Source organism: Zootermopsis nevadensis, unplaced genomic scaffold, assembly GCF_977971745.1.
Source record: "Zootermopsis nevadensis isolate Lab colony 2312 unplaced genomic scaffold, Znev_1.0 Znev_ptg000028l, whole genome shotgun sequence".
NCBI classification, from domain to species: Eukaryota; Metazoa; Arthropoda; class Insecta; order Blattodea; family Termopsidae; genus Zootermopsis; species Zootermopsis nevadensis.
The window spans coordinates 8,741,154-8,765,265 of record NW_028259160.1 but is presented as its reverse complement, the minus strand read 5'-3'; the positions used below and the strand labels follow the sequence as shown (position 1 = coordinate 8,765,265).

Genomic DNA, 24,112 nt, shown 5'->3' with positions numbered 1-24,112 from the left:
TGTCAGTTAACTTGGCTTTACGTATAATTTTACCTGCCGTCTTATATGGATGTGAAATTTGGTCTCGCATTCTTTGTTCAGAAAGAACACACATTGAAGTAATAGGAAGGATTACGTTACAAAACGAGAAACTCTATACTTCGTACTCTTCTCCGCTGTGTCACTATCAGCTTTTCAGGAAGCTGCTTGAGAAACTATAAACATGGCTAGAAGTTCTGTCGAAATTCGAATGGGATGTCCCCTGAATAGTGCAAGTCTGATTTGTATCGTTACCGCTCTGTGTGTTGGTTCCCATTAGAGAGTTTTATTACCGTCTGGCACTTACATGATTGCCACCACCCTTGCAGTTACACTTCGGACTGACAGCCGTCTGTCACTTGCAGGTGGAGTTCTGCAATGGCGCCTACAGTGTACGTCTCGGACGTGGCCGGCAATCCCAGCAGAAGTCACCTGTATCCGGACACCTTGGATGACTTACTCGGTGAGTTCTTTATCATTTTATAACTCCGAGGCGACATGAAAATGTAGTCGTGTTGGATCGTACTCTGTGTTAGAAGAATTTATTCCAACATAAGGTCGGTCTAGCAGGCCATTTACTGGCCCAATGTCGTGTCCCGAAGAGTGATAGATGTTGAGTGAGCCGTGTTACCCACGAAGTTCGCCCACTTCATGGTTTTTAGGTAATGTACTTTAATTCGTCGTGTTGATTAATGTGTACCGGTACGTATTATATTATAAAAGATTACATGAGCGGAAAGGTTTACCCCAGTGTGGCGGTATATATGCTGTTTTGCATCCCACGAATTCTTGAGTAAAATTTAATACAAATACAAAAGCATTATTAAAGAGGCCGTCACCATTATATGCAGATACTTCCCTACATAAAGAGTAGTCTAATATATCCTGTTGATGACAAAGCTATTGAATTAAAAAATTATTACTCTGTATGCAGGTCTGAATATATTCTTATATTATCTATTGAAAATGGTTTAATATATGTAATTTTGTTTTGTGAATTAATTGTTCACGCGTTTCTAAGGTTCAATATGAGTGTTTCTTTACAGTTTTCATTGGATTTGTAAGGTCTTTAATGAAATTCGGCCTTTGCCTTTTAGTACAGACCACTGGTGGTACTACGTTTTAACGAAGTCTGTTAAGCAGTTTTGCAGATAAAGACGCGGACTGACGGAGAAACAGACAAAGAAGCACTTCGTGCAAAGACAAAATTAATTATTCTTCAGAAAGTTTTGCATATTATAATTTACATAAGAAGGCAGCTAATATAACACTGTAGTGTACGTACATTTATACTAAACTTCATTGAACACAGTTTTTGAGAAGCTGATAGTCGCTCAGCTGGAAGTAACACATTTACAAGAGCCCCCAACTGCACACCTGAGCCAGTTGAATCCGGTACACATAATTACACCCCGTTTCTTCAAGTACAATTTAATATAATAGCTCGCCCCCCATTACATCCGGACCAACGTCTAACCACTGATATCAGCAGTGTAAATTCCATTAAGAATATAGTTTGAATAACTATAGCGTCTGGTCCCGTAGTTCACATTGCAATGCAGAAAGGAAACAAGGGCGTCATGTACAAGTTTCATAGACAATTTGACACACGCGCCCTCGTTAGATTCACTAGGAGAAAGAGATATGAATTTCTGTCCTACTTACCTTGTTTCGGAATTGCCTTCAAAACTGTTATGTGCGTAGCAAAAAATCTGGAGGAAAAAAAAAGAAAATAAAGAATTATGGATGGTCATAAACAACAAATTCGAAAGTTGTGGAAAAAATTGCTTAGTATCGATATCGGTCTGTCGTTGCTAACCATAATATTGTATATAAGATTTGAGGTTTTCACATCGGTGAATATGAAGATTTCTGTCTCCTGGGTTGTTGCGCTGTGTAGTCTGGTTGATGGTAACCAACGTTTCAGAGGTCATACTGCCTCCGTCATCAGGGCGATGAATCGACCATACTACACAGCGCAACAACCCAGAAGACAGAAATCTTCATAATATCGTAAACTTTTTTTGTATACTAGGGAAACAGGAGTTTGTTTCCAAGACGATGTGAAGATCTCACTTCTTACGCTAAGGTTACGTTAACAATGGAATAAAGTTGTCAGAACAAGCCTTAATAATCAATTATGGAGTACAGAGGTGAAACTGGCAGGGGTTGCAGGCGGTGAAACACACCGCGGCCCTATTCGGATGCCAAGCTAAATGAACAATTTATGCTTTTAGTTGGGAGAAGTCATTTACGCCATTTGCACTACAATCATTTCATACTCATAATTGTAATATACTTCTCAGGATATGTTTACTGACGACTTTTGTGTGGTCACTGGTCACCTTTCGATATTTATCGATCGACCTGCAAGTTGGACGAGGCGTCCGTCGCCATCTTACTCAAACACAGAAATACGTTAGTGCTTAGTGGCGGGTACTGATGTAGACATAACAGTGCATTATTTCTCAGTGCAATAGATGAAACTGTCTGCACCGAAGCATGAACGCAGTTAGTAAAACAGAAAAGCAAAAGACAAGGTGACAAAGATACTTTGAAAGGTAGGAAAACTGAGCATTTTAAGCGTGATGTAGTTAAAAGTGAAAAAGTGGGATGTTAAAATAATGATGACGGCGAGGATAGAAGCAGAGGACCAGGTTGTTCAAGCAGTGCTGATGGTGTAGATAAAACTAAACAAATGGGTTGTTCGTGCAGTAATGTTGGTGTAAATAAAAGTGAAGGAACAGGCTGTACAAGGAACGATGCCAGTGTAGATAAAAGTAAAAAAACACTGTCTGTCACCGCATTTCCCCCACATTAATTACAATCTAAGGAAAATTATACATCAGAGGCAGAGCACAATGACACTTCATGTCCCAGTAATTGCATGCCCTGTTCTTCGGTGCAGTCGCCACACGCGCACAAAACACTGCACAAAGGGCAATCCAGCGGCCTACTGCCATCCCTAGTGCCTGCATTTACATCATATACATACACCAGCAGCCTGTGTCATGGCGATACATTTTATGTCATATGATAGGGTCCACTCGACGATCTAGTTTAATACGTCTCCCTATTATCTGCTCTTCAAAGATTAAGGACAAGGGGTATGCAATAACTGACAAGCATAGTTTGAATCATGTTTGCAAACTTCCACAGACCAACCTCTATTAAATCACCGAAGCACAAACCCGTCTAAATAATATTTAAAAATTCAGTCCTTACCGCAAAGAAAACGCCTTACTTCACCATAACAATGATCAACTTGTTCATGATGTTTAATGAAATAATATCTGTTTACACTGAGAATCATACGAAATCCACAAATTCACAGTGAAGAGTTACTCAGTGCTCAAGCAGGTGGGACATATAGTTACCATTGGGCTCTGAAAGGTTTATTGAATGTGGCGAATGAACTCGTTCGTTTAATAGTTTGGTCACAACCAACAGTGATGGAAAATGAATAGTGCAATTAGAGTTACGTCATCATTTGCAGTGGCTGGTGAGTGGCACGTGACTGTCGACGTGACTTGTCAGTCACATGGCGTAGCACCTCACGTGTAAGGACACGGGGCTTGACTCCTGGTGTCTGTGCGTCGATAGGTTCCTTTCGACAAATTATGCACTTCTTATTCCAGCGAATCCACTTGCCTCTCCTTGAACATCCACTGATTCAGTTCACAAGTCACGTGTATACGAGACCTGCACTGTGCACTGACACTCTCTGGGATGTTTTCACAGAGTTTAAAACCGAGCTATGATTACCTGTCTGGTAACATTTCTCATGCATTCAACGTCAATACTAAAGTAAATTCATGATTGAAGATTTGTCTTCTGGGTTGTTGCGCTGTGTAATCTGGTCGATGTTTACCAACGACCTACGTTTCAGAGACGTTTCGCCCTGATGACGGAGTCAGTATGACCTCTGAAACGTTGGTAAACATCTACCAGACTACACAGCGCAACGACCCAGAAGACAGAAATCTTCATACTAAGAATCGCCCTGATGACGGAGGCAGTATGACCTCTGAAACGTCGGTAAACATCGACCAGACTACACAGCGCAACAACCCAGAAGACAGAAATCTTCATACTAAGAATCGCCCTGATGACGGAGGCAGTATGACCTCAGAAACGTTGGTAAACATCGACCAGACTACACAGCGCAACAACCCAGAAGACAGAAATCTTCATACTAAGAATCGCCCTGATGACGGAGGCAGTATGACCTCTGAAACGTCGGTAAACATCGACCAGACTACACAGCGCAACGACCCAGAAGACAGAAATCTTCATACTAAGAATCGCCCTGATGACGGAGGCAGTATGACCTCTGAAACGTCGGTAAACATCGACCAGACTACACAGCGCAACAACCCAGAAGACAGAAATCTTCATACTAAGAATCGCCCTGATGACGGAGGCAGTATGACCTCTGAAACGTCGGTAAACATCGACCAGACTACACAGCGCAACAACCCAGAAGACAGAAATCTTCATACTAAGAATCGCCCTGATGACGGAGGCAGTATGACCTCTGAAACGTCGGTAAACATCGACCAGACTACACAGCGCAACAACCCAGAAGACAGAAATCTTCATACTAAGAATCGCCCTGATGACGGAGGCAGTGTGACCTCTGAAACGTCGGTAAACATCGACCAGACTACACAGCGCAACAACCCAGAAGACAGAAATCTTCATACTAAGAATCGCCCTGATGACGGAGGCAGTATGACCTCAGAAACGTTGGTAAACATCGACCAGACTACACAGCGCAACAACCCAGAAGACAGAAATCTTCATACTAAGAATCGCCCTGATGACGGAGGCAGTATGACCTCTGAAACGTCGGTAAACATCGACCAGACTACACAGCGCAACGACCCAGAAGACAGAAATCTTCATACTAAGAATCGCCCTGATGACGGAGGCAGTATGACCTCTGAAACGTCGGTAAACATCGACCAGACTACACAGCGCAACAACCCAGAAGACAGAAATCTTCATACTAAGAATCGCCCTGATGACGGAGGCAGTATGACCTCTGAAACGTCGGTAAACATCGACCAGACTACACAGCGCAACAACCCAGAAGACAGAAATCTTCATACTAAGAATCGCCCTGATGACAGAGGCAGTATGACCTCTGAAACGTTGGTAAACATCGACCAGACTACACAGCGCAACAACCCAGAAGACAGAAATCTTCATACTAAGAATCGCCCTGATGACGGAGGCAGTATGACCTCTGAAACGTCGGTAAACATCGACCAGACTACACAGCGCAACAACCCAGAAGACAGAAATCTTCATACTCACCGCTGCGAAAACCTCAAATCTTACAAATTCATGATTCTTACGTCGGAGTTTCGTTATTAAACGTCTCCGTTCTGAAGGCTCCGGAACCTGTCTGCCACGCTTTTGTTGATATGCTGTCACAAGTTTTTATGTGAAAGTTTAATAAGCGCGTCTGTGATACACACTTTTATCTCATCTACACTCCGCGGGTCTGCATTGTGTGCTTGGTCTTTGTTTCGCGCATGGAAAGGTCCGTATGCATACAGCCCAGTGACCATGGCTGCATATACGGCCTATTCGTCACGGCTGTGTAACTGCATTTATGCCACTCTGTATAATGTGATGAGCCATTACGCAAGCTTGTTATGGGAACCATTGTAAATTGTCGTGGTACTCCATGGTTCCTCGGAACGGTCGGAAATCACTGTTTTTCTGACTCCATGAAGCAGAGTCCTTGAGAAGCTGATAGTGACTCAACTTCCAAAATAATTGTCGGAAACAACACAATATAATAAAAATACCGACAGCCTCTTTCACGTGTGCGTGACATCATCACATAGGCTTACAGAAAAATATCTCCAGTAAATTTACGCCATGTTTGTTGTTTACTCGTAGAAGATATATGTGGTAAAACAAATGGAGCTCTTCTCGGGAAAACCTGTGCTAAAGTTTTGTTTTTCCGTCTTTAATTAACTCTACGATCAAATTTACTCACCATATATTATAAATAATTTATGTGCGGGTACTTATTACGTCCTTTATTTAAATGGGACTGTGGTTACCCGTATGAAGCAATTGTGTCGCAATATTGTTAAGACACATTTTTAAAACTGCCGTTAACTTTTGTGTTCGTTCTGAAGTGTGCCTGAAACAAAATTTGCAGTATTTTGGAATGTCTGTTACCACACCAAAATTCAGGCCACACTGTCAGTTGCAGGCGTGTTACTATATCTTATAAGCTTATGTCTAATCCATTTACTTATAGTCCAGCACTGTTAATAGTTATTTATTCGTACATCGTGTGCTGTTGAGTGCTAAAGCTTGCCGTTAATAGAAGATCATGTAATTAGCGTTGCTTGTTCTATGATTATTTCATTATACAACATCAAACAAGGAAAGTCTGTGAATTTAAGTTACATAATTAGACCCATACCGCTTGTGTGTCGCTTTCCTTTCGGAGGTCCGAATTCGATCTCCATGGAAACAGGTTATACTCCATAGTTTTGTTGTTCTCTCAGATCTGCAGGTAAATCTAGTTTCTTCCGCAAATTGCACTTAAGAGGATAACAAATTCCGATGTTTTATATAACGAACATAGAGCCGATTTTTCTTTCATAATCTCTAAAGCAAGTAGGTGCCGTATATTCAGCAGTAAATTAATATATTTAGGCAGTATGCAATATAATTCAAATGATAGGACAGTAACAACGTCAAACTAAGTTCAAATTCGAAAGGTGGAAGAAAGGCTGTCTGACTTGAATTGTCGTGAACTCTTGTGCACTATTAGTTTCTCTGTGTACAAGAGGAACTAGCATCATAACTTCATGCATAATTAATCATTTAGCATTAACGGGCAGAAAAGTATCTCTTTATAATAAGACCTCATTGGTAAATAAAACTATAGTATGTACCACCATTCCTCTCCTCAGAATCATTTTTCTATAAATGTTAGTGCAAAGAGCAACATATTGAAAGAAAAAGTTATTTCCATTCTCTTAATAAAAACTTTTTTAAACAATATATGTTTATTCCGAGAGCCGTACAAAATCTATACATACACTGTGGGCAAAATTCTGAGTTACTGATTGTGAAATCTGGTGACACCTTTGAGTTTTAAACCAAAGACCAATTAATCTTCCAAATGATTCTAGCTATTGTAAGACAATACTGAACGTAATTTTCTTTGTAATTTCTATGATAAGGACTTGCCGTTTCGTATTTATAACAACATTTAAAATAGTTACCATACCCTGATTTTGAATTGGGGGGGGGGGGGGGTTTGCAGATTGTTGAAGCACACCCGTATTGGAACGCGTCATAAACCTAACCTAACCCAGCGTAATTGTTTTTACCATATATACCCCTTTCCAGCTGGTCATTGCCCATGGTGGTCTGTGTATGCGCGTCGCTAACCTAACCGAAACCAACCTAGCCCATCTTAAGACAACGTAAATAATTTTTACAAAACCTACCGCGTATCGTCTGGACATGATTCTCACAGAACATGACCGGCCTATGCTTGTATTTTGTCCAGCCCTTTAGAATTTACTTCCTTGTACTTTGTACAGCTATCATAAGTTTCAAGTTCATAAAATTTGTTTTCACACACTACATGGGGCTGTCTGTGCAAGCCACGTGCTCATTTTGGTCACCTTCATGTCGTCACAACATAAACACTGGGCTTGTGCCAATTCCTTCCAAATATGTTTACTTACTTCGTAAGATTGGGACGAAATAACTTAAAAAACAAATAGAAAAGACGTAACGATGCCGAGAAACAAGCAATATACCGATATTGGTCTTAGCTGCAACGCTGTGTGGATTTTCATGCAGATATCAACCTTTCCGATGGGCATACTGTTTCTATCTTCAGAGCCGAATAAAATGTTTGTAACGTGGAGAAGTTTCCAAAAGGTAGTCAGCCGTTTTGTTATGCCCAAAAGGATTCTTGTAGTGCAATTTAGACAGTGTGATCGTACAACCTGATAACAAGTTAACCAATGTGTTAACGAAGTAAGCAAACGGTGGTGATCTGAGTGCATTTTTTATGACGTCCATCGGAAACGCTGATTTATTTGTTTTTTAATTGCTCCTTTAATTCTGAGTGTTTCAAAAGTACAATTTTAATTGTGTGTTGAAACAGAATAATTGCCTATAGCATCCTTTTTTATCAAACCCAGAAAATACTTATAAATCCAATATTATGTAATCCCTGCACCTGATAGAGCGTTGTTATATAACCTAACAACCAATCTGATACAAAAGGAAGCAAGCGGTGATTATCTGAGCTCATTCTTCCCCTGATGTGCACAAGGGACGCTGATTTATGAATTATTAAATTGTGCCTTTCATAATGAATGTTGCAAGATGTTTTGCGTGTTAAGACATTGCAATTGCAGTTAATTTCCTTAACGTTTTTGCAACATCTGCCCAGTGTAAAACCGCTGGGAAACCACGTCGGTTGCAAGGCGCGCACAGGGAAAAATGAACTAAAGAATTAATCATACGGATTTTACTACATTTTATGAGATGCATCATATTCCTGTTTAAAATGTCCTTCATAGTTTTCAATGCACAGCCTTCCACCTTCCAAACAGAGGTTTACTGCCTACATAAAACAGAGGATAGATGGTGAATGTGATATGATAAAGCAGATTTACGGAGTGAAGGAGCGGGTTAGGCTCGTTCTGGACCGAAATTCGAACCGGCCCTGTATCTCAGTCACCAGTAGAAACATAGTAGTAAACAAGGCAATGATTTCCTTGTGGAATGTTCCACGTATTTTGCATTACGCAAGAGGAACTGAAATTAGACATTGGCTAGTCAGTGACAATTCATTTAAGGCAATGGCAAGAACTGCTTATAGGCTATACAACAAATCACAATCCTCCCCAGTTCCACAGATTATGAGCGACGATTTGCTTTATGATCGCACAAAACTGGCATTTCAATTTAGTATACATTATCCTGATAATGTAATGATGTTTTATAAATTGTCGTTATCGTGTATGGCGTAACAGATTTGAGCCAATTTTAGCTACGGATAGTTTGACTCTGAACTGATATAATTAATGAGTAATACGTACCAGTTGTAATTAACCAATTTGCCATATTTTTATGAATCAGTTGAGTGTTTCTGTATGTCATGCCATGCGATTGTGTGTATCTACCGAGCGAGCCGATGAAGATAAAGGAGGAGTTTTCTTTCGAGAGTGCATTCGCGGAATATCGCTCGAATCTCTAGGATGTTTACAGCAATTATCCTTACAGTACTGTAGACTGTTCTGATCCATCTGGCCATGATTTCAGCCCAGAATTTTATGCAATGAGGATGCAGCTGCCAGACGCATCAGCAGAACGACTGGCTGAATGGAAGGATGGACACGTAGGCCTATCACATACAGCATGTCCCAAAAAGAATACAACGTTAATATTATGTATTATAACGTGTGTTTGTTTTTGGGGACACCTTTTAAGTTGAGGACATGACTGGATAATGATGAAAGCACAAGGAAAAGATAGGAACAGGGAGCAGGTCAGTTTTCTTTTGTGGTATTACCGGTGACAAATGCTTCGGTCTGACTATTAGTGCGCCACCAAACGACTACGTTTTCTAGGAACATAATAATAATTATTATTATTACCTCACCATTGTGGTGCGATTGTTGGGGCAATAATATTGCATTCCTGCACGACCTGGCTTCGTGTTCGGTTAGTTAACAGTCCTGCTTCGAAACTCGACATCTGAAGACCAGGCATGCTGATTGAGATCTGTCATCGTTCTCATCAGTTATTAAAGACAAGTACTAGGAGAGTATTGCAAAACAGGTCATGATCGCTTCCTTCCATATCCTTTTCATTTCGTTCATAAATCGCCATGCCGATCAATGGTATAGGCAGGCTTATAGCCTAATCTACGCAGTTAACGTGTCGTCACACAAGCCAAGGATGTCTGCATCAATTCAAACTCTGTAATTACTGAAACACGTGTCACAGTCTGCAGGCATTTAATAATACACGGACTAAGAAGATAACACTCGCCTATAAAATATCAGGGAACAATTACTAGAAGATTAAAAGCAGCCAAGCATAGCTCGAAGAATTTTGTATTGCTTTATGTGTTTATAATTACAACCTTGAAACAACACACAATTTTTACGATGTAAACGTGATTTCTTACTTCACAATTCATGAAGGTCTATTGTCGAGCGCAGTGACCTCTTACAGATGGGGTATGAACTCAAGGCAACCCAGTTAAAGTGCAGATGTTATGGATACAAATGTGCAACAGGTCTTGTGGGGTTCTTGCATTTCATTTACCATCAAGCTTATAAGAGCAAGTTAACAAACCTACCACTGGGCCTACATTCATGTTACTGTTGATTCCTTCTTGGCTTATTTAACGACACTTTTTCAAATGCATGAGTCATATAGCGATTTTTCTGAACGGGAAACTGGAAAAAAAAACATGAAGAAAGGTTTCGCGGGCTGCGTTTTTTGTTTCACTGCCCAGACCCTTCTTGAAGATGAGGCCTGGGTCTGTTCCAATCTTGTCTTCATTAAATCTATTATTTACAGTGTTAGATCATCTAAATAAGGAATCAGACGTATCAGAACAGCCACTGGGATAATATGAGCTCTAATTTATATCCAGTAAAGTTCACTGCGGCATGTAAATTGCAGGCAGATTGAGCCAAACTGGCTGTGCAGATTAGAATCACTGGCAGGTATCATTCCACAAACACCTATTCATGACGACACGAAATGCCAGTTGTATTCTTCTGATTTAAGATACCGTGTAGACTCGCAGATTGTTACCAACGATTCGGAGGAACATGCTGTATCCACCTTCTAAAGCGACCAGAGTTTATACCAACTCTTGTTGTCTGGTGGATCGGATCGTCCCATTGTTTGTGATATAGTCCACCCCTCTCTTTTTTTGTCTGCATGCCTTATGTTTCACCATACGTCGTAAAACAGCTTCATTCAACTCGACAAGTTAGTTCACCAATTTCCGAAACGATACTTTTTATAGAACCCTATAAAATGCTGCAACAAGTTTAGGCTGTGGAGTCTGCCCAACAAATACAAGATTCGACAACGAAACTCCTCACATCGCATAGCTTTGTAAAGGATGATTCGGTACAAAGTCAAATCCAATGTGAGCAGTATAATCCTTTATATCCTCCAGCAGGATGGTCGATCATGTCAGTTTTATGACGTATTTGGCAGTAAACTTTTCAAGTATCACAGATTGTGTGCAGAAGTTTCATGGGTGGTAGTCACCGTTGCACCTTAATGAACTAGCCCATAGTTTTTGTCGCACTATGAGCAGATTGGAGGCTATGTGTGTGGAATACGAATAAGGACGAGAAAGCAAAATATCATGAGTTCTTGAGTCCTTCAAACATCGATCTTTGTGTAGTTTCTACATTGTTTTTGTTCAAGTATACTGACTTCGACTTCAGACGCGTTACATTTGCAATCTGATTCTCGGATTACTTATGAAACTTCGTCCAGCAGAATTCTCGCTACTTTCACGCATGTTGCTATAGAATGTAACAAATTGAAAAAAACAGTCACGAAGAAATTAAGAGCATGGAATTGTGTACTTGTTAAATGTAGGTCGACCATATAGAAATGACAATTTCGCCATTCTTCACTGTCTATAACGCCTTGCAAGACAACAAATAAAACACGTGTTATTTTGCTTTCTTGAAAAAGGTCAACGTAACTTGTCTGCTGTTTATTACATTCCTTATTAGGGAGACAATAACAACATCTATTTCATAACACGAAGTCCATTAGTTTTATCGCATTCTGTAACACCACATAAGTCTGCAACTTTTGTTTTCTACGAAAGAAATCATTTTGACCTATGCCCTCTAATTTGGGACCATGATTCTTGTTCATTTTTTGGTACAATATTGCAACACGACGAGTCATGATTACGTCGATTCGCAGGCAACACGCGTATGTCTTTCGGAAGGTCATCGACCAGGAATCGACAGACAAGGGGGTTTCCCAACTCACAAGCACCGGAAGTGGCCAAGCTGCAGCCTTGTGGTCGCAGAACTTCGCTCCACCTCTTGTAATTACTACCAGAGTTGGGTAAACGCCTCTCTGTCTTGTTTCAGAGTGGGATCTTGGGTCTCCTGAAGTACGTCTTTGTATCGGCACACGCAAAACTTGTCTTTCATTTGATAAGACAAAATGAATTCATCATATAGTTCTGCACCGAACAATGTGAGGAGGGGATATTGTTTCTTACTTTATTTTAACGATACAACCGAGTGGTCTCTTCACTTCCGGCGAACGAACAAAAATTTTCTACGCATCTCTCATCTCCCTCATGCGTGTCCTTTGCCCCTCCTAGTTCATTTTCCTTGATTTGATCATTCTAATATTATTTCTAGAATAGCACAAACTACAGAGCTCATTGAGCAACTGCATTTTTAATTAATTATGTTATATTGTACTCTTTGAGGTTCTCTTCAGTTTTCCAGTTGTCTCCATATTATTTTTGGTACAGTACTATCATATTTAGTTCACATAGTCTTGTGTTTATTGAAAAATGTTACGGTTCTGACTGTTCATAATTCATGTTTAAGTTTTAATTAGTTGCCGTCCCTTGCGTCGATCTCCTACCTGCCGTCTTACTGTTGACGTTAAGTCCCAAACACTGAAATTTAATCTGGTTTTTCGTTGAGTGTATTATGTCGTACTAACTTCCCTTGGGTAGGAGAATTCTTGAAAAAAGAAAACCCAGAGGCTTTTGGGTCAGAATCTCTGAGACCCTAGGAAAATTACATCTGTGGCCTGGGATTATCGCCTGTGTCTTTCAGCCTCGGTATATTTCGCGTCGTCGCCTCGTCTGCAGCAAGAACGTCATCGGTTCAAAGGAGGTTCTTTCCCAGGAGGTAAAACATTTCTGACGTGGCGCATAGAATCAAGAAAAGTTTATAAGACTGTGATCTTCTGGATCGTTACACCGCGTAATCTTGATAGTGATCACCAACGGTTCAGAGGAATACGCCACCTCCATCTCCGGGTTTTTTGACCAAATTGTGTAACAATACAGGAGATCACAATATCAATAAACACCGCTGTCGAAACCACAAATCTCATAATGATAACCTTAATTTATTTCTTGCCTTTACCCTGAGGCAGGCGACGCTGACAATGCTTGTTGTGTGCGCCCTGTTTCAGGTTGCTAGCCCACTTTTCTCTGTTTTAAACCTGAGAGACTTAAACACGAGGTGAGTGCATCTTGGGCAGTAAAATTACGAATGACAGCGAGAGACTTATTCTATCCTCCCTCGCCCTTCGTTCTCCTCCTCTGTTTTCCTTTTCTCTTTATATTTTTTCCCTCCTCTGTGTCAACCTGCGTTCAATAATTGCTTACGAACGCTAAAATGTTTTAACGTTGACAGACTTGCACGCTAATACACCAAGGGCTTAAAACTCATGAATAGAATGAAACGAGAAAAAATTACGTCATGACCCACGCAGTTGTTTGTTTAGTGCCTGAAAGAGAGAATGTGATACATCCTCTGGAGCCATCGCGGTGGTGTTAGGAATTTCAGGCGAGTAACAGTACCCGATGCGAAAGAGCAGTTTCCTGTTTGTCCTTCTGCGTTAATTTTCAAGCAATCAGCACTTCGCTTAGAATCGCACGTGTTTATTTTCAGTCTATACACGTTAGGAAATAACGATAGGCGTCTTCTTGTTCCAAAGACTTTTATGAATATCTACGTGGAACAAGACTTTCTGGGAACAACTCGTGACGCCTGCTTTCGTATATATGATTCAGTCTATGTAAATGGCGAGGAAAACATGAACTATAAATTTAAAGTACACATTTCAGTTCCTCGTGGTTGACTTTCACTACTGAGCATAGCCTACTGATTGAGACTACACCAAACTACATGTCGCAACAATCCAGAAGATGTCCATCTTCATATCGCCGCCTTGAGAACCTCAAATCTCATATATAAAACATTGTTCACATAGAATTTGCACATGTGTTTATGATATACATCCGTGGAACATTCACACGCCCAACTCCAATGATTAAATATTTATCGCCTTGAAATGGAAAGTTAAATGCAGCATTGGTATGGCGGTAATGTTTCAATTCTACAAAAATCATCAACAAAAGCAGCATATTTTTCGAAGGAAATACTACAGAGGCTTGGATGTTCAGACTGCTACAATTTTTGTATACTTTTTTACCACTGGTACGAAATTAAAGGGTACTAAGTTCAGATGAACGAAAGCAACAAGATGTAATGGTGTAAGAGAGAAAATGTCGATTGATTCCAAAGGTATTAGGAGGATAGGCAGACGAGGTGATGTACTGATATTAAGTGTACGAACCAACGATAAAATTTTCGCATCAGATTAACTCTTTGAAGCCGAAGGTCATCAAACCATATTTAAAAATTCAACTCTAACCTCAAAAGGGTTCCATTACAAAGTTCAGTTGGCCAATTTTGTTTAAATAGCTGTTCATTCCGAGAATAATATGAAAGCCACAAATGTACTCTGTGTGCAAAATGCAGAGTTACTGATCATTAAAGCAGGTGGTACATATGGTTACCGAGATATTGTTTGGGTTATCTGTTAAATTCAAATGAGCAAGAGTAATCGCAGCCAATCATTTATGAATTTTGAAGATACTGTTCATCAGAAATTTATTTTCAAAATCATTTATTCTTCAGTATCGAGGTTATTTTTCATACCGTTTTACATTATTTTGGCAGTTTCCCGTTTTAAACAAATAAAAGCAACTTTTGAACAACCAATTTCATTCACCGTATATATTTCAATAAAAAGTTTTTGGAAATGGAAAATACACAACGTTCCAACCGACAATCCACAAACTCAAAACCACTTCAGTACCAGGTGGTGTGGTTTCATATTGATAGAGAGGAATCAGTCTCCTCTCGTACGTCGCATATTACATTTTATAGGTGACCTTTTGAACTTACCCTCGGAGCGTATCTTCCATTTCCTACATTTATTTATTCTCTGCGTGTGGCAAAATTCCATGAAGTATATTTTAGGTCACGGATCGGCAACCTGCAGTTCGTGGGCTGCATGTGGCCCTTGAAACCATGCAGTTTTTCTCCATCTCCAGTTAATTCATCCTTCTGTTCTTTCTCTGTTAAGCTATAAGCACTTCTCTTAGAATACAAATTTACTTCTTAAATCATCACACTGTCAACTGAAACATACTGATATTGTTGTTTTGGGTTTTTGTGCCTCGTAGACTCGCCGGTTGATGCCAACGTTTCGGAGAAACATACTGTCTCCATCTTCAGGGATAATTTTTTCTGCTTAATTTTTACCAGGCAAAATGGTGCAACTTTCTAGACTCGTCACAGCGAGAACCTGAACCTTGCCACGTTTTACATTATTCGTCCGTACATTACAGCGCCTAGCACTCCCAAATGGTCTGTTTCTTTCAAGTTTCCTGCTTCTCTGCCAGTTCCTTGTCTACCGACCACTCGATGCGTTGTGACCCTTGCAGTTGAAACTGCGAACCAATGAACTTGAGGTGATGTGTATGCCCCACCATATCCGTATCAAGAGCCATTATCCTAAAGAAATGAAAGATACAAGCTTATTACGCCTATTGTTTACAATTGTGACTGGTACAGAAAATAAAAACACCAAAAACTGCAAAAATCAACAACACGTGTAGTTTTTTGTAAGCAGTTGACGCAAGAATTAGCGCGTTACATGTGTCCTATAAGTAGTTTGTCCTGCATTCAAAAGAATAAATTTGAACAGCCACAGCCAAGGACACACATGCAGCATTGACGTCACAAAATATGCGCGCAAACAGAAGACCTACCATTCTAATAAGGGTAGGCAGACTCTGAATAAATATACAGCACTTCATTGGTTAGAATCAAGTAGAATGCCTGACCCACAATCAAAAGGTCCGCAGTTCGAATCCGAAGTGGGATTTTGTGTTTAGGCTTACCGTGCCAGTGCTGTATCTGCTAGTAATGACGTATTTTCCAGGAAGAGCGGGTGTAATATGATTCTGCTTAATTTCTCAAAAGTAATTACCATCAATTAAAATAATGTATTTTCGAAATTCCAACCTTTAGGCTACGCCCTTTTCTGCCAGCTTTGTAAGCGCGAAAGAAAAACCTGGGACAAGAATCTACAGGTACAAAATTATTACATTTATTTTCGACAGAAGAACTGCTTGCATTAACAGCAATAAGCCACCGTGTAACTAATATTGTGGTAGTATATCTGCTACTTTATTTCAACATTGTTAATACCGGGACCTACCATTGGAAATGATCCTCAATAAATACCATCTACCTTTCATCACAACGTGTCTCACTACCAGTCACCCATCTCCTTCTTGGTCTTCCATGTGATCGTCGTCCAAGAGGTTTCCCCACTAAATTCTGTTTGCATTATTTGTCAAGTCCATCCTGGCCATATTCCCAGCCCATTTTATCCTCTACCCGAACAACAGTATTAAATACGTTTCTAGTTAAGTAATGTCCAAAATCACCCACTTCGTTGTTCCTAGATCCAAATACACTGAGGCGCAAAATCCAGTGTCCTATAGAGCGCATGTAACTAGGCCTTACTCGGCGCGATCGAGCTATAACAAATTTTGGAGTTGGTTTAGTTACGATCATAACGCTTTGAGCCGTGGAGTTACTTAATTTCATGGGGAATTTTGCACATACAAATTAATCTTAACGAGGAAGTTCAGATTTTTTTTGTGTGCAGATTTTGAAGGTTGATGAATTTTGATTTCAAATACTTGTAATTCATGTTCTTTGCTTAAGATAAATAATGTGTTTCGCGGTGAATGTAAAGATGTCTATAGTTCTCATTACTCAACACGCCATGGGGGGATAGGCCTAATACTAAAGTGAAGTAGCGTGGCATCGTAGTGTGGCCTGAGGGTGTACACTGGACTCATCTGACTCGATAATTTTCAGTTGCGAGTATTTGCAGACACGATAATGAGTGGGGAATTTCATGACCAGCTGATCGATTTCTTAAGAAAAGCCTTGGTGCATGGATTTAGTTCATGCTAGTTGGCCTGTGATCATGCAGACGTAACGTACTTGAAGAGAAATACCTTAGTCGTCACATATGCCGCCATTAGTCTAAGCTGCAGTGTCGAGTTTCTTGTCATGGAATTGATTTTAATGAATTGTCTTTTTCCCCCAAGAATTTAGGGGTACTTAGGCTCCAAAGCCTCTTCTGATTCTGGCCGTAACCGAGCATGCCTTCTTTTGATTCTGACGACAAAATTCGATTTATATAGTTAAGGCGTGTGTCTTCGGATAGCCTGAGGCACAAAATTAAATCATGAGCATAATTAGCTCTGGTAATGGAAAACTAAGGCGGAGACATGCTTCGTCATAGCCCTCCCTAAGTTCGAAGCGAATTTCTCCTGGTACTCCGACGGATTGGAGAAGGAAAAGGGTGTATGCACAGCTGGAAGTGACAATAAATAAGCGCGTCTTCTTGGTTTTTCGCGTACGTCACTTTTCACGCACACTGTTCACTGTCCATCCACTTGAACAAAATGTAATTTAAAAAGGTTAAAAGTTCTTTAAAAACGTCTGTTGTCTCAGATATATGCAATGCCTTGTAAATCGAGAGAGCATCAGTTGACAAGGCAGCACATAGCAGGGGCTTTGGCAATACTTTTAATAAATCCCCTAAGCTTTCTGACAATGATCGAATCATTATACTAATATTACATTCGACAGTGTCAATTGCGTAAAGTACATTTGTACGCAGTATTTCGGGTTTGGTTCCACTCCAGTCTTCATGTGACTGGTTTTCATTATACGGACCGATATTATATCTTAAGGTCAGTGGCAACAGTTGGGCTCGAACAAAGGGCCGTCTGAATACTAGGCTACTAAGCCATCACTTTATGCCAAAAAGAAAAGGCAAGATGGAACGCATGATTACAGTCTGTCGTGGGCATAAGAACGCGAAGGGAAATGCGGGCTTCATCAACATGCAATTAGCGTTCATCGGTCTGCCACACGCAAAGCTGTCGTCCTTCACGTGACAAAGTGTCTTAGTGCCAGCAACCCTTCCGGAAGTGACCTACATAGGATAAGAAGGGACAGAATAACTTAGGGCTGCAATGAAGTAGCACTTATCACACTAACTGAGAATTTTAGCCCGCTGAGACGAGTAATTTCCAAGAATTGTATAAGGAACGTTACTGTTAGAAGCGATCTAACGTAAATATGTAACGCATGAAATGGAAAATTTTGATTTACAACTCATGAACCTGTACAGCACGCGAAAATGAAAGGAAGTTTTAGTGTCTCAGTTAGCAAAACCGGGAGAAAATTACAATCACTGAGCTCTCTTTCTCATTTGGTGCGCATTTCCCTTACCGCTTTGTTTACTACAGGCCGACTGTAATTTTGTGTTCTTCTCCTTATGGAAAGATACCACTTCTGATTATCATACAAGAGAATGGGCAAAATAAATGTTTTGCGCATCTTTGGTTTCTCCGTTTTTTCTTGAGCCAGCATTTCGTGAAAAATGCCTATTGTTTTCGTTGTGAGCCTCATACTTGTTCATTTGTCACAAAGATCTTGTGATACGTAGGAAATGAGGTTCTGATGGCGGTGAGTACGAAAATGGCTGTCTGCTGGGTTTTAACGTCGTACAGTCTAGTAGAAGTTTACCAACGGCGCTAGAAACCAGAACAGTCATCATCTTGTGATACGTTTCATATTATTTTCCACCCATTGTGTTACGATCTTCTTGGTGATTTAGATTTCCGAACGTGGCACTGAGTTAATTTTGTATCTGAATTTATTTTGAAATCGATTTATTTACTTGCTAACAAGGGGGATACGTAAATCAAGTTATTTTCCTAAGCTGCATAATTATAATGACCAGTTAAACTGCATTTGTAGAAAGAATGTCTAATCATTAGCGCTTGTTCTGAAGGGCGATGCAATAAAGTTGCTATTTGCTACGGTTGTGACCATGACCGTGAAAAAGACAACGAACTTTGTTACGTGATATGACCTTCTTTCGCAAGTTTCAAAGTAGCTGCCGTTCACTTCTGCTTTTGACATTCGTACTGTCTGATAAGGCTTTTTCAGAATGAGTAATAGGAAAACTGGTGATAGTCTTGTATCTACTGTCGAGATAAGTTTAAAAAAAAGTGCCCGGGGTTTTGGCTACACATGTTTGTGTCCCGACGTTTAGGCCGATTCATTCACACTGGCTGAAATAGGGCAGTCACTCTGAGGAAAAAGAAACAAAGAGAGTGAGATTTGCCGTTCCCACGGCGGCTAATATGTAGATGATGGTGTTCTGCTGCGCCGTATAGACAGGTAGAAGTTTGCAGGCGTCTCGCCGTGATGATGGAGGCAGTAAGCACCCCCGAAAAGTCGGCAAACTTCTACCAGACTGCTCGACGTCAACATCCCATACGACAGTCATCACTAAAAGAACAGAGTTTGAGGAAGAAAGGAAAATTCATAATTGAAGCTAGAAATGTCCATGCACTGAACGATACGATGACCCCACATTTATATGATAAATTAAAGCTTCCAGTTATTGCTGGTTGCATTTCAGAGTATCTTAACCTCTCCCTTCAGAGAATGAAAGTGAACGTGTCAAATTTCATGGAAAATTATATATTTTGTCATTTGCTGGACATTATTAAAATCATAAATTTTACTTAAAACTTTGCATACCGTGTGGTGTATTTGAATATAAATTAAGCAAACAAACAAACAGTTTGTTTGTTTGATTAATTTATAAATTTTACTGTGCATACTTAATGTTTAGTAATTTACACAGGCAAGAGGATATGATTTACTCCTGCGAAATTGAAGTAATATATTTGTTATCTCTTAATCCGTCTCTGAGTAATGTTAGCGTGGCGACTAAACAACAGTCACGTGTTGTATGAGGTCGTTTACAGCATTTAATAAGAAAGCACGTGGCAGATACAACGTACTATCATGACGTCGCCAGTGGCTGTTACAATGATAATAAGTAAGTTTGAACGAGAATGTGCCGATCACAATGTCAGACTTGTTTTTATATTGTAAAATCTAGTTCAGTAGACATAAAAGTTTTTTATATTTTTATTTTTTTAACAACGATTTTGAAACATCTGTCGTAGTTTACACCTATCAATGTTTGTTACGAATGTTTTCTGTCCGCCGACTATGCGTTTGTTTCAAGAACTAGCACTACGAATAATTTTTCCTGCAATAATTTCAAGCCCATAAGACTGATTTTTCACGAAATTATGAAGACCCTGGGACAGTGGAAAAGAAGCCCCACGTATTCTTAACCTCGGAATTAGATGAATGTATTCATGGTTTATCTAATGACAGTAGTTAGTCAGTAGTTCAGACCATATATAATCGAATTATAACATTATTAATTAATTAAAAACTAGAAAGGGCAAAGAAGTTAACGGCCATCACGAAAATTATCGCTCGTCATAAGAGTCGGTCTGGGGCTGATTTAAACCCGGGACCTCCAGAATACAAGCAAGAGTGCAAACCGCGACGTTCGTCAGCACAAAATGGCGACGAGCAGTCACCTGTTTTTTGTCGAGACTGACAAAACTCTGTCGATCGGCTCAAAAATATTTTAGGGTGGACAGACACGCTCTTCAGCAAGATAACACCGTGACGCACTTGTTCTTAGGTCCGAAATCAGATGTACGGTGTTTTCAAACGCTCGAATGCAGCGCGCTTTGGCGTCCCAAGATGGCTGAGGGGGCGACTGGTTCGCGTGACGTCGCGCCCTGCCTATCCTGGATGCTGGTGCATTGACCCAGGCTCGGACGAACAAGCAGCATCTGCTGCTGAGACTTACAACACCACGCAACATATCGTTGGGGTTGGGCCCCTCAAAACCGGAAAAGTCTACGGTCTTCCAGTAGGACTTCTGTCTACTCGTCTGTTTATCAAAATTTTCCTCTGAACATATTCAACTTCTTTTTAGCGAGTGTCCACATCAGTCTCCACTGCAGTTCACCAACATTACCACCGGAAACGTTGGTCAGCTGTTCCACTGGCTACCACGTCAGACGTGAAACCAAAAATCGAAACAGTAGTATTTCGAAGGTTGATACACACTGTGATACAGTGGCACGTGAACTATCTGGCTCGACGAAAGATTCTTGAACAGATTATCGCCAACAGGGGCTCTCAGCACCATTGTGGTCTTCTTATGATTGGTGTGTTATCTGCATCATGAAGTAAAACAGTTGTATCAATCAATCCCACAAAACTAATTACAATCGGCATGGACATGTGCAGTGAAACAAGAGTTGCCAAGTGAGAGTTGTGTAGAACCTTATCAGTAGTGAGAGGGCTACGGACAGTTTATAATCGTCTCATTGGACTTTTTACATTTTATGTAGGTTGAAGATGAGTTCAACCTCCTGAAAGCGAAGTCTCTTTCACACTCGGTGAGATTAAATCGATATTACCACAGGTCGCGCCAGGTGCTATCAGAAAGTCATTATGTATGCAGTGAGAGTGAATACCAGTCGGCGCTGGGTACTTCGTTATTGACAACTGTGTTATCGGGATATAAGCACGTAGTAAATGAGGTGATGATACAAATTTGAACAGCCTGCAGTGTTGTTTTCGTGGAAGGTATTGTTCAAGTATTCGCGTGTCCAAGATCAACGACCTCATAGCCTTGGAAAGAACAGAAACAATTCACGTTTATAAATCAGCTTGTGCAACGTGAAATGTCTGTACTGACATCTTTAAAATGCCTCTTCCATTGCAGGCCTAGTCAACGTGTCACGCGTCTCATTATGTACAGAGTTTGTAAACGTGTGGTTCAACAGACAAATTAGTAAATATAGTAGGAACAGCCTGTAGATAACGTATTAAACGCAAGGGGAAAAAATTAATTTTAAAACTGCTGCTTTACTCGCAGTTGTTTAAAGAACCGATATATTTACAAAATTATCAGCATGTACCATCTACTTTAATAATCAGTAACGTTGGCGTTTGAGTTTCGTAAGTTTCTCGGTGTAAACAGCGATTATTTCCTTCACTTAGTTAACAACACTAGTGTAGAAGTTTCGTGTGGTCTTTGTGTTATAGAGTGAAGTTTTAAATATGATTTAGACGAGCTAAGGTTTAAAAGAGTCAAGCTAGTGAAAGTGAATGAGGGAGACGGAAGTACAAGAATGGAGCGAGAAAGCAAGGGAAGGAAATGTCTGACGGTTACGTCATTGCAAATCTAGCTCAAACACGTGGTTGGACGTATTATTGTGTAATTTGTTTTAGCTTGCATGCGCAGGTCTGATTCTACACGGCTGAGCTGAGAGATGAATGCATCTATTATGCACGTGTCTGAAGGATCAGTGAGTCGGTATCTTGCATGAGGAATAGTAGTCAAGAAGTGGTTGCGCAGTTGTTCGCTAGCAGTCTCGTCATCAAAGTTCTTTGGGTCACGCGCGAAAAAACCGAATCTTGAAACTGAATTGCAACGTATTCTTTATCTAAGCATCTCTTTTTGCCGTCTTCTGTTTTATTTTTATTGGCATTTGGGCGAAAGTTGGCAACGGTGAGATCCCTGTCGTGTCCCTTCTTATCGGTGAACATCAAAAGAGCTTGCTTCTGCAGTGCGTTACACAGATGATAAATTTGAAACAGTGTTTTGAAGGTATGTGGTGATTGTGTTTTGTATTTGTGAAGCCATCTTATTCAACACGGGGTCGTCACCGCACGGTGCCACGGGGAAACCCGCAACACTCGGCCGAGGTGTGTACGATACTTCCTTCGTGTCCAAGTTAGTGGTGAATAGCATTCAGTCTCTTTTTAGTAGGTCCTTCTGGAAACAAACGCAGAGGAAACCCTGACTTTATGCTCAGATCTTGCCATAAGTCTAGGACAAAATCCTAACATGAAGATAGTTAATAACTCTTTTTAAAATTTGCCAATTTTGGGAACGACAACGAAAAAATATAATTTCATTCACGAAGAAGTAAAGGGCAAATTAAATTCGAGGAATGTCTGTTGTCACTTAGTTTGGAATGATAATGTCTTACCGTCGCTTGCTAGCTACAAAGGTAAAGATAAAAATATAAAAAACTATAATTATGTGTACGTATTAATTTATATCTGCGTAAAACTTGGTCTTTTCCCAAAAGGAAGCATGTAGGAAAATACATTTGTTTTCAAATGGTGGCCCTCCAGATTGGGGGTTGGGCGTGGGCCTAACAAATCCTCATCGTAAAAATAATTGTTACGAAATGTTACACATGGCCACGGACTGGGACGGATTCTTTGGAACGACCTAAGCGAAACCTTGAGAAATAGGGTGGTATGGATTGGATTCATCTGGCTTAGTACAGGGACCAGTGGCGGGCTCTTGTGAACACGGTAATGAACCTTCCGGTTCCATAAAATGTTGGGAATTTCTTGCGTGACTGAGTGACCGTTGGCTTCTCAGGAAGGAGTCGGCTCCATGGAGTAAGCAAGCAAGTAATGTTGACCTATTTCATGTACCTCCATGACTACTGTATTCCCCATCCATCTCATCCTCCTCGATTTAATCGCCTTATTATATCTGGTGAAAAGTACGACTTACGAATCTCATCATGCATTTGTTTTCCAGTCTCCTGCTTGTTCCTGTTTCTGAGGTCCAGGTATTCTCGTCAGCACAATGTTCCCAACCAACTCATCTGTTTAAGATTTCAGGTTCTCATTGCGGCGTCGTGTAGTCTGGAAGACGGCGACCTTCACCTCAGTCTGTTGTATTATCTCAATATTAAACTTCCCTCTTCTAAGCCAGGTCGACGCTGAGCTGCAAATGAGCGTCGAGGTCTTGATCCTATGCGCTGCCTCGTCCCTCGAAAGAACAAGAGTGAAATGTTCGCAATGATGATTGGCCGGGGAAAACCAAAAATCATGAATGCCCATGGTTACCCGGGTTTTATTAGACGAGGATATATTTTCGCTGGCGTTCTTTAATGAGGTGTGATACGCAGAACAACCTCCTGTTCCCCGTACAACTTTCTCCGTAGTTTGTTCAGTACGTG

At 40.4% G+C, this 24,112-nt stretch overlaps 1 protein-coding gene and 1 long non-coding RNA gene across 13 annotated transcripts in view; one reads left to right on the top strand and one right to left on the bottom strand.

Annotated features, from left to right (window-relative positions):
• The window catches only part of LOC110832338 (uncharacterized), a 136,384-nt gene that overhangs the window by 30,360 nt on the left and 81,912 nt on the right, over positions 1-24,112 (bottom strand). For 5 of the 8 annotated variants that reach the window (XR_015537485.1, XR_015537486.1, XR_015537487.1 and 2 more), the window contains one exon: positions 1,684-1,730. The exons of 1 other annotated variant lie outside the window; for it this stretch is intronic. This is a non-coding gene — a long non-coding RNA (uncharacterized LOC110832338). Of the gene's footprint in view, positions 1-1,683; positions 1,731-14,771; positions 15,645-22,727; positions 22,903-24,112 lie in introns of those variants that run through there. 2 more of the 8 variants (XR_015537490.1, XR_015537491.1) reach the window with 2 other exon arrangements.
• The window catches only part of LOC110832337 (uncharacterized), a 66,303-nt gene that overhangs the window by 30,245 nt on the left and 11,946 nt on the right, over positions 1-24,112 (top strand). For 4 of the 5 annotated variants that reach the window (XM_087357511.1, XM_022069248.2, XM_087357510.1 and 1 more), the window contains exon 2: positions 384-481. In XM_087357511.1, the coding sequence (XP_087213637.1) occupies positions 470-481 (12 nt within the window). In that variant the 5' untranslated portion in view covers positions 384-469. Of the gene's footprint in view, positions 1-383; positions 482-22,651; positions 22,735-24,112 lie in introns of those variants that run through there. The other variant, XM_087357509.1, reaches the window with a different exon arrangement.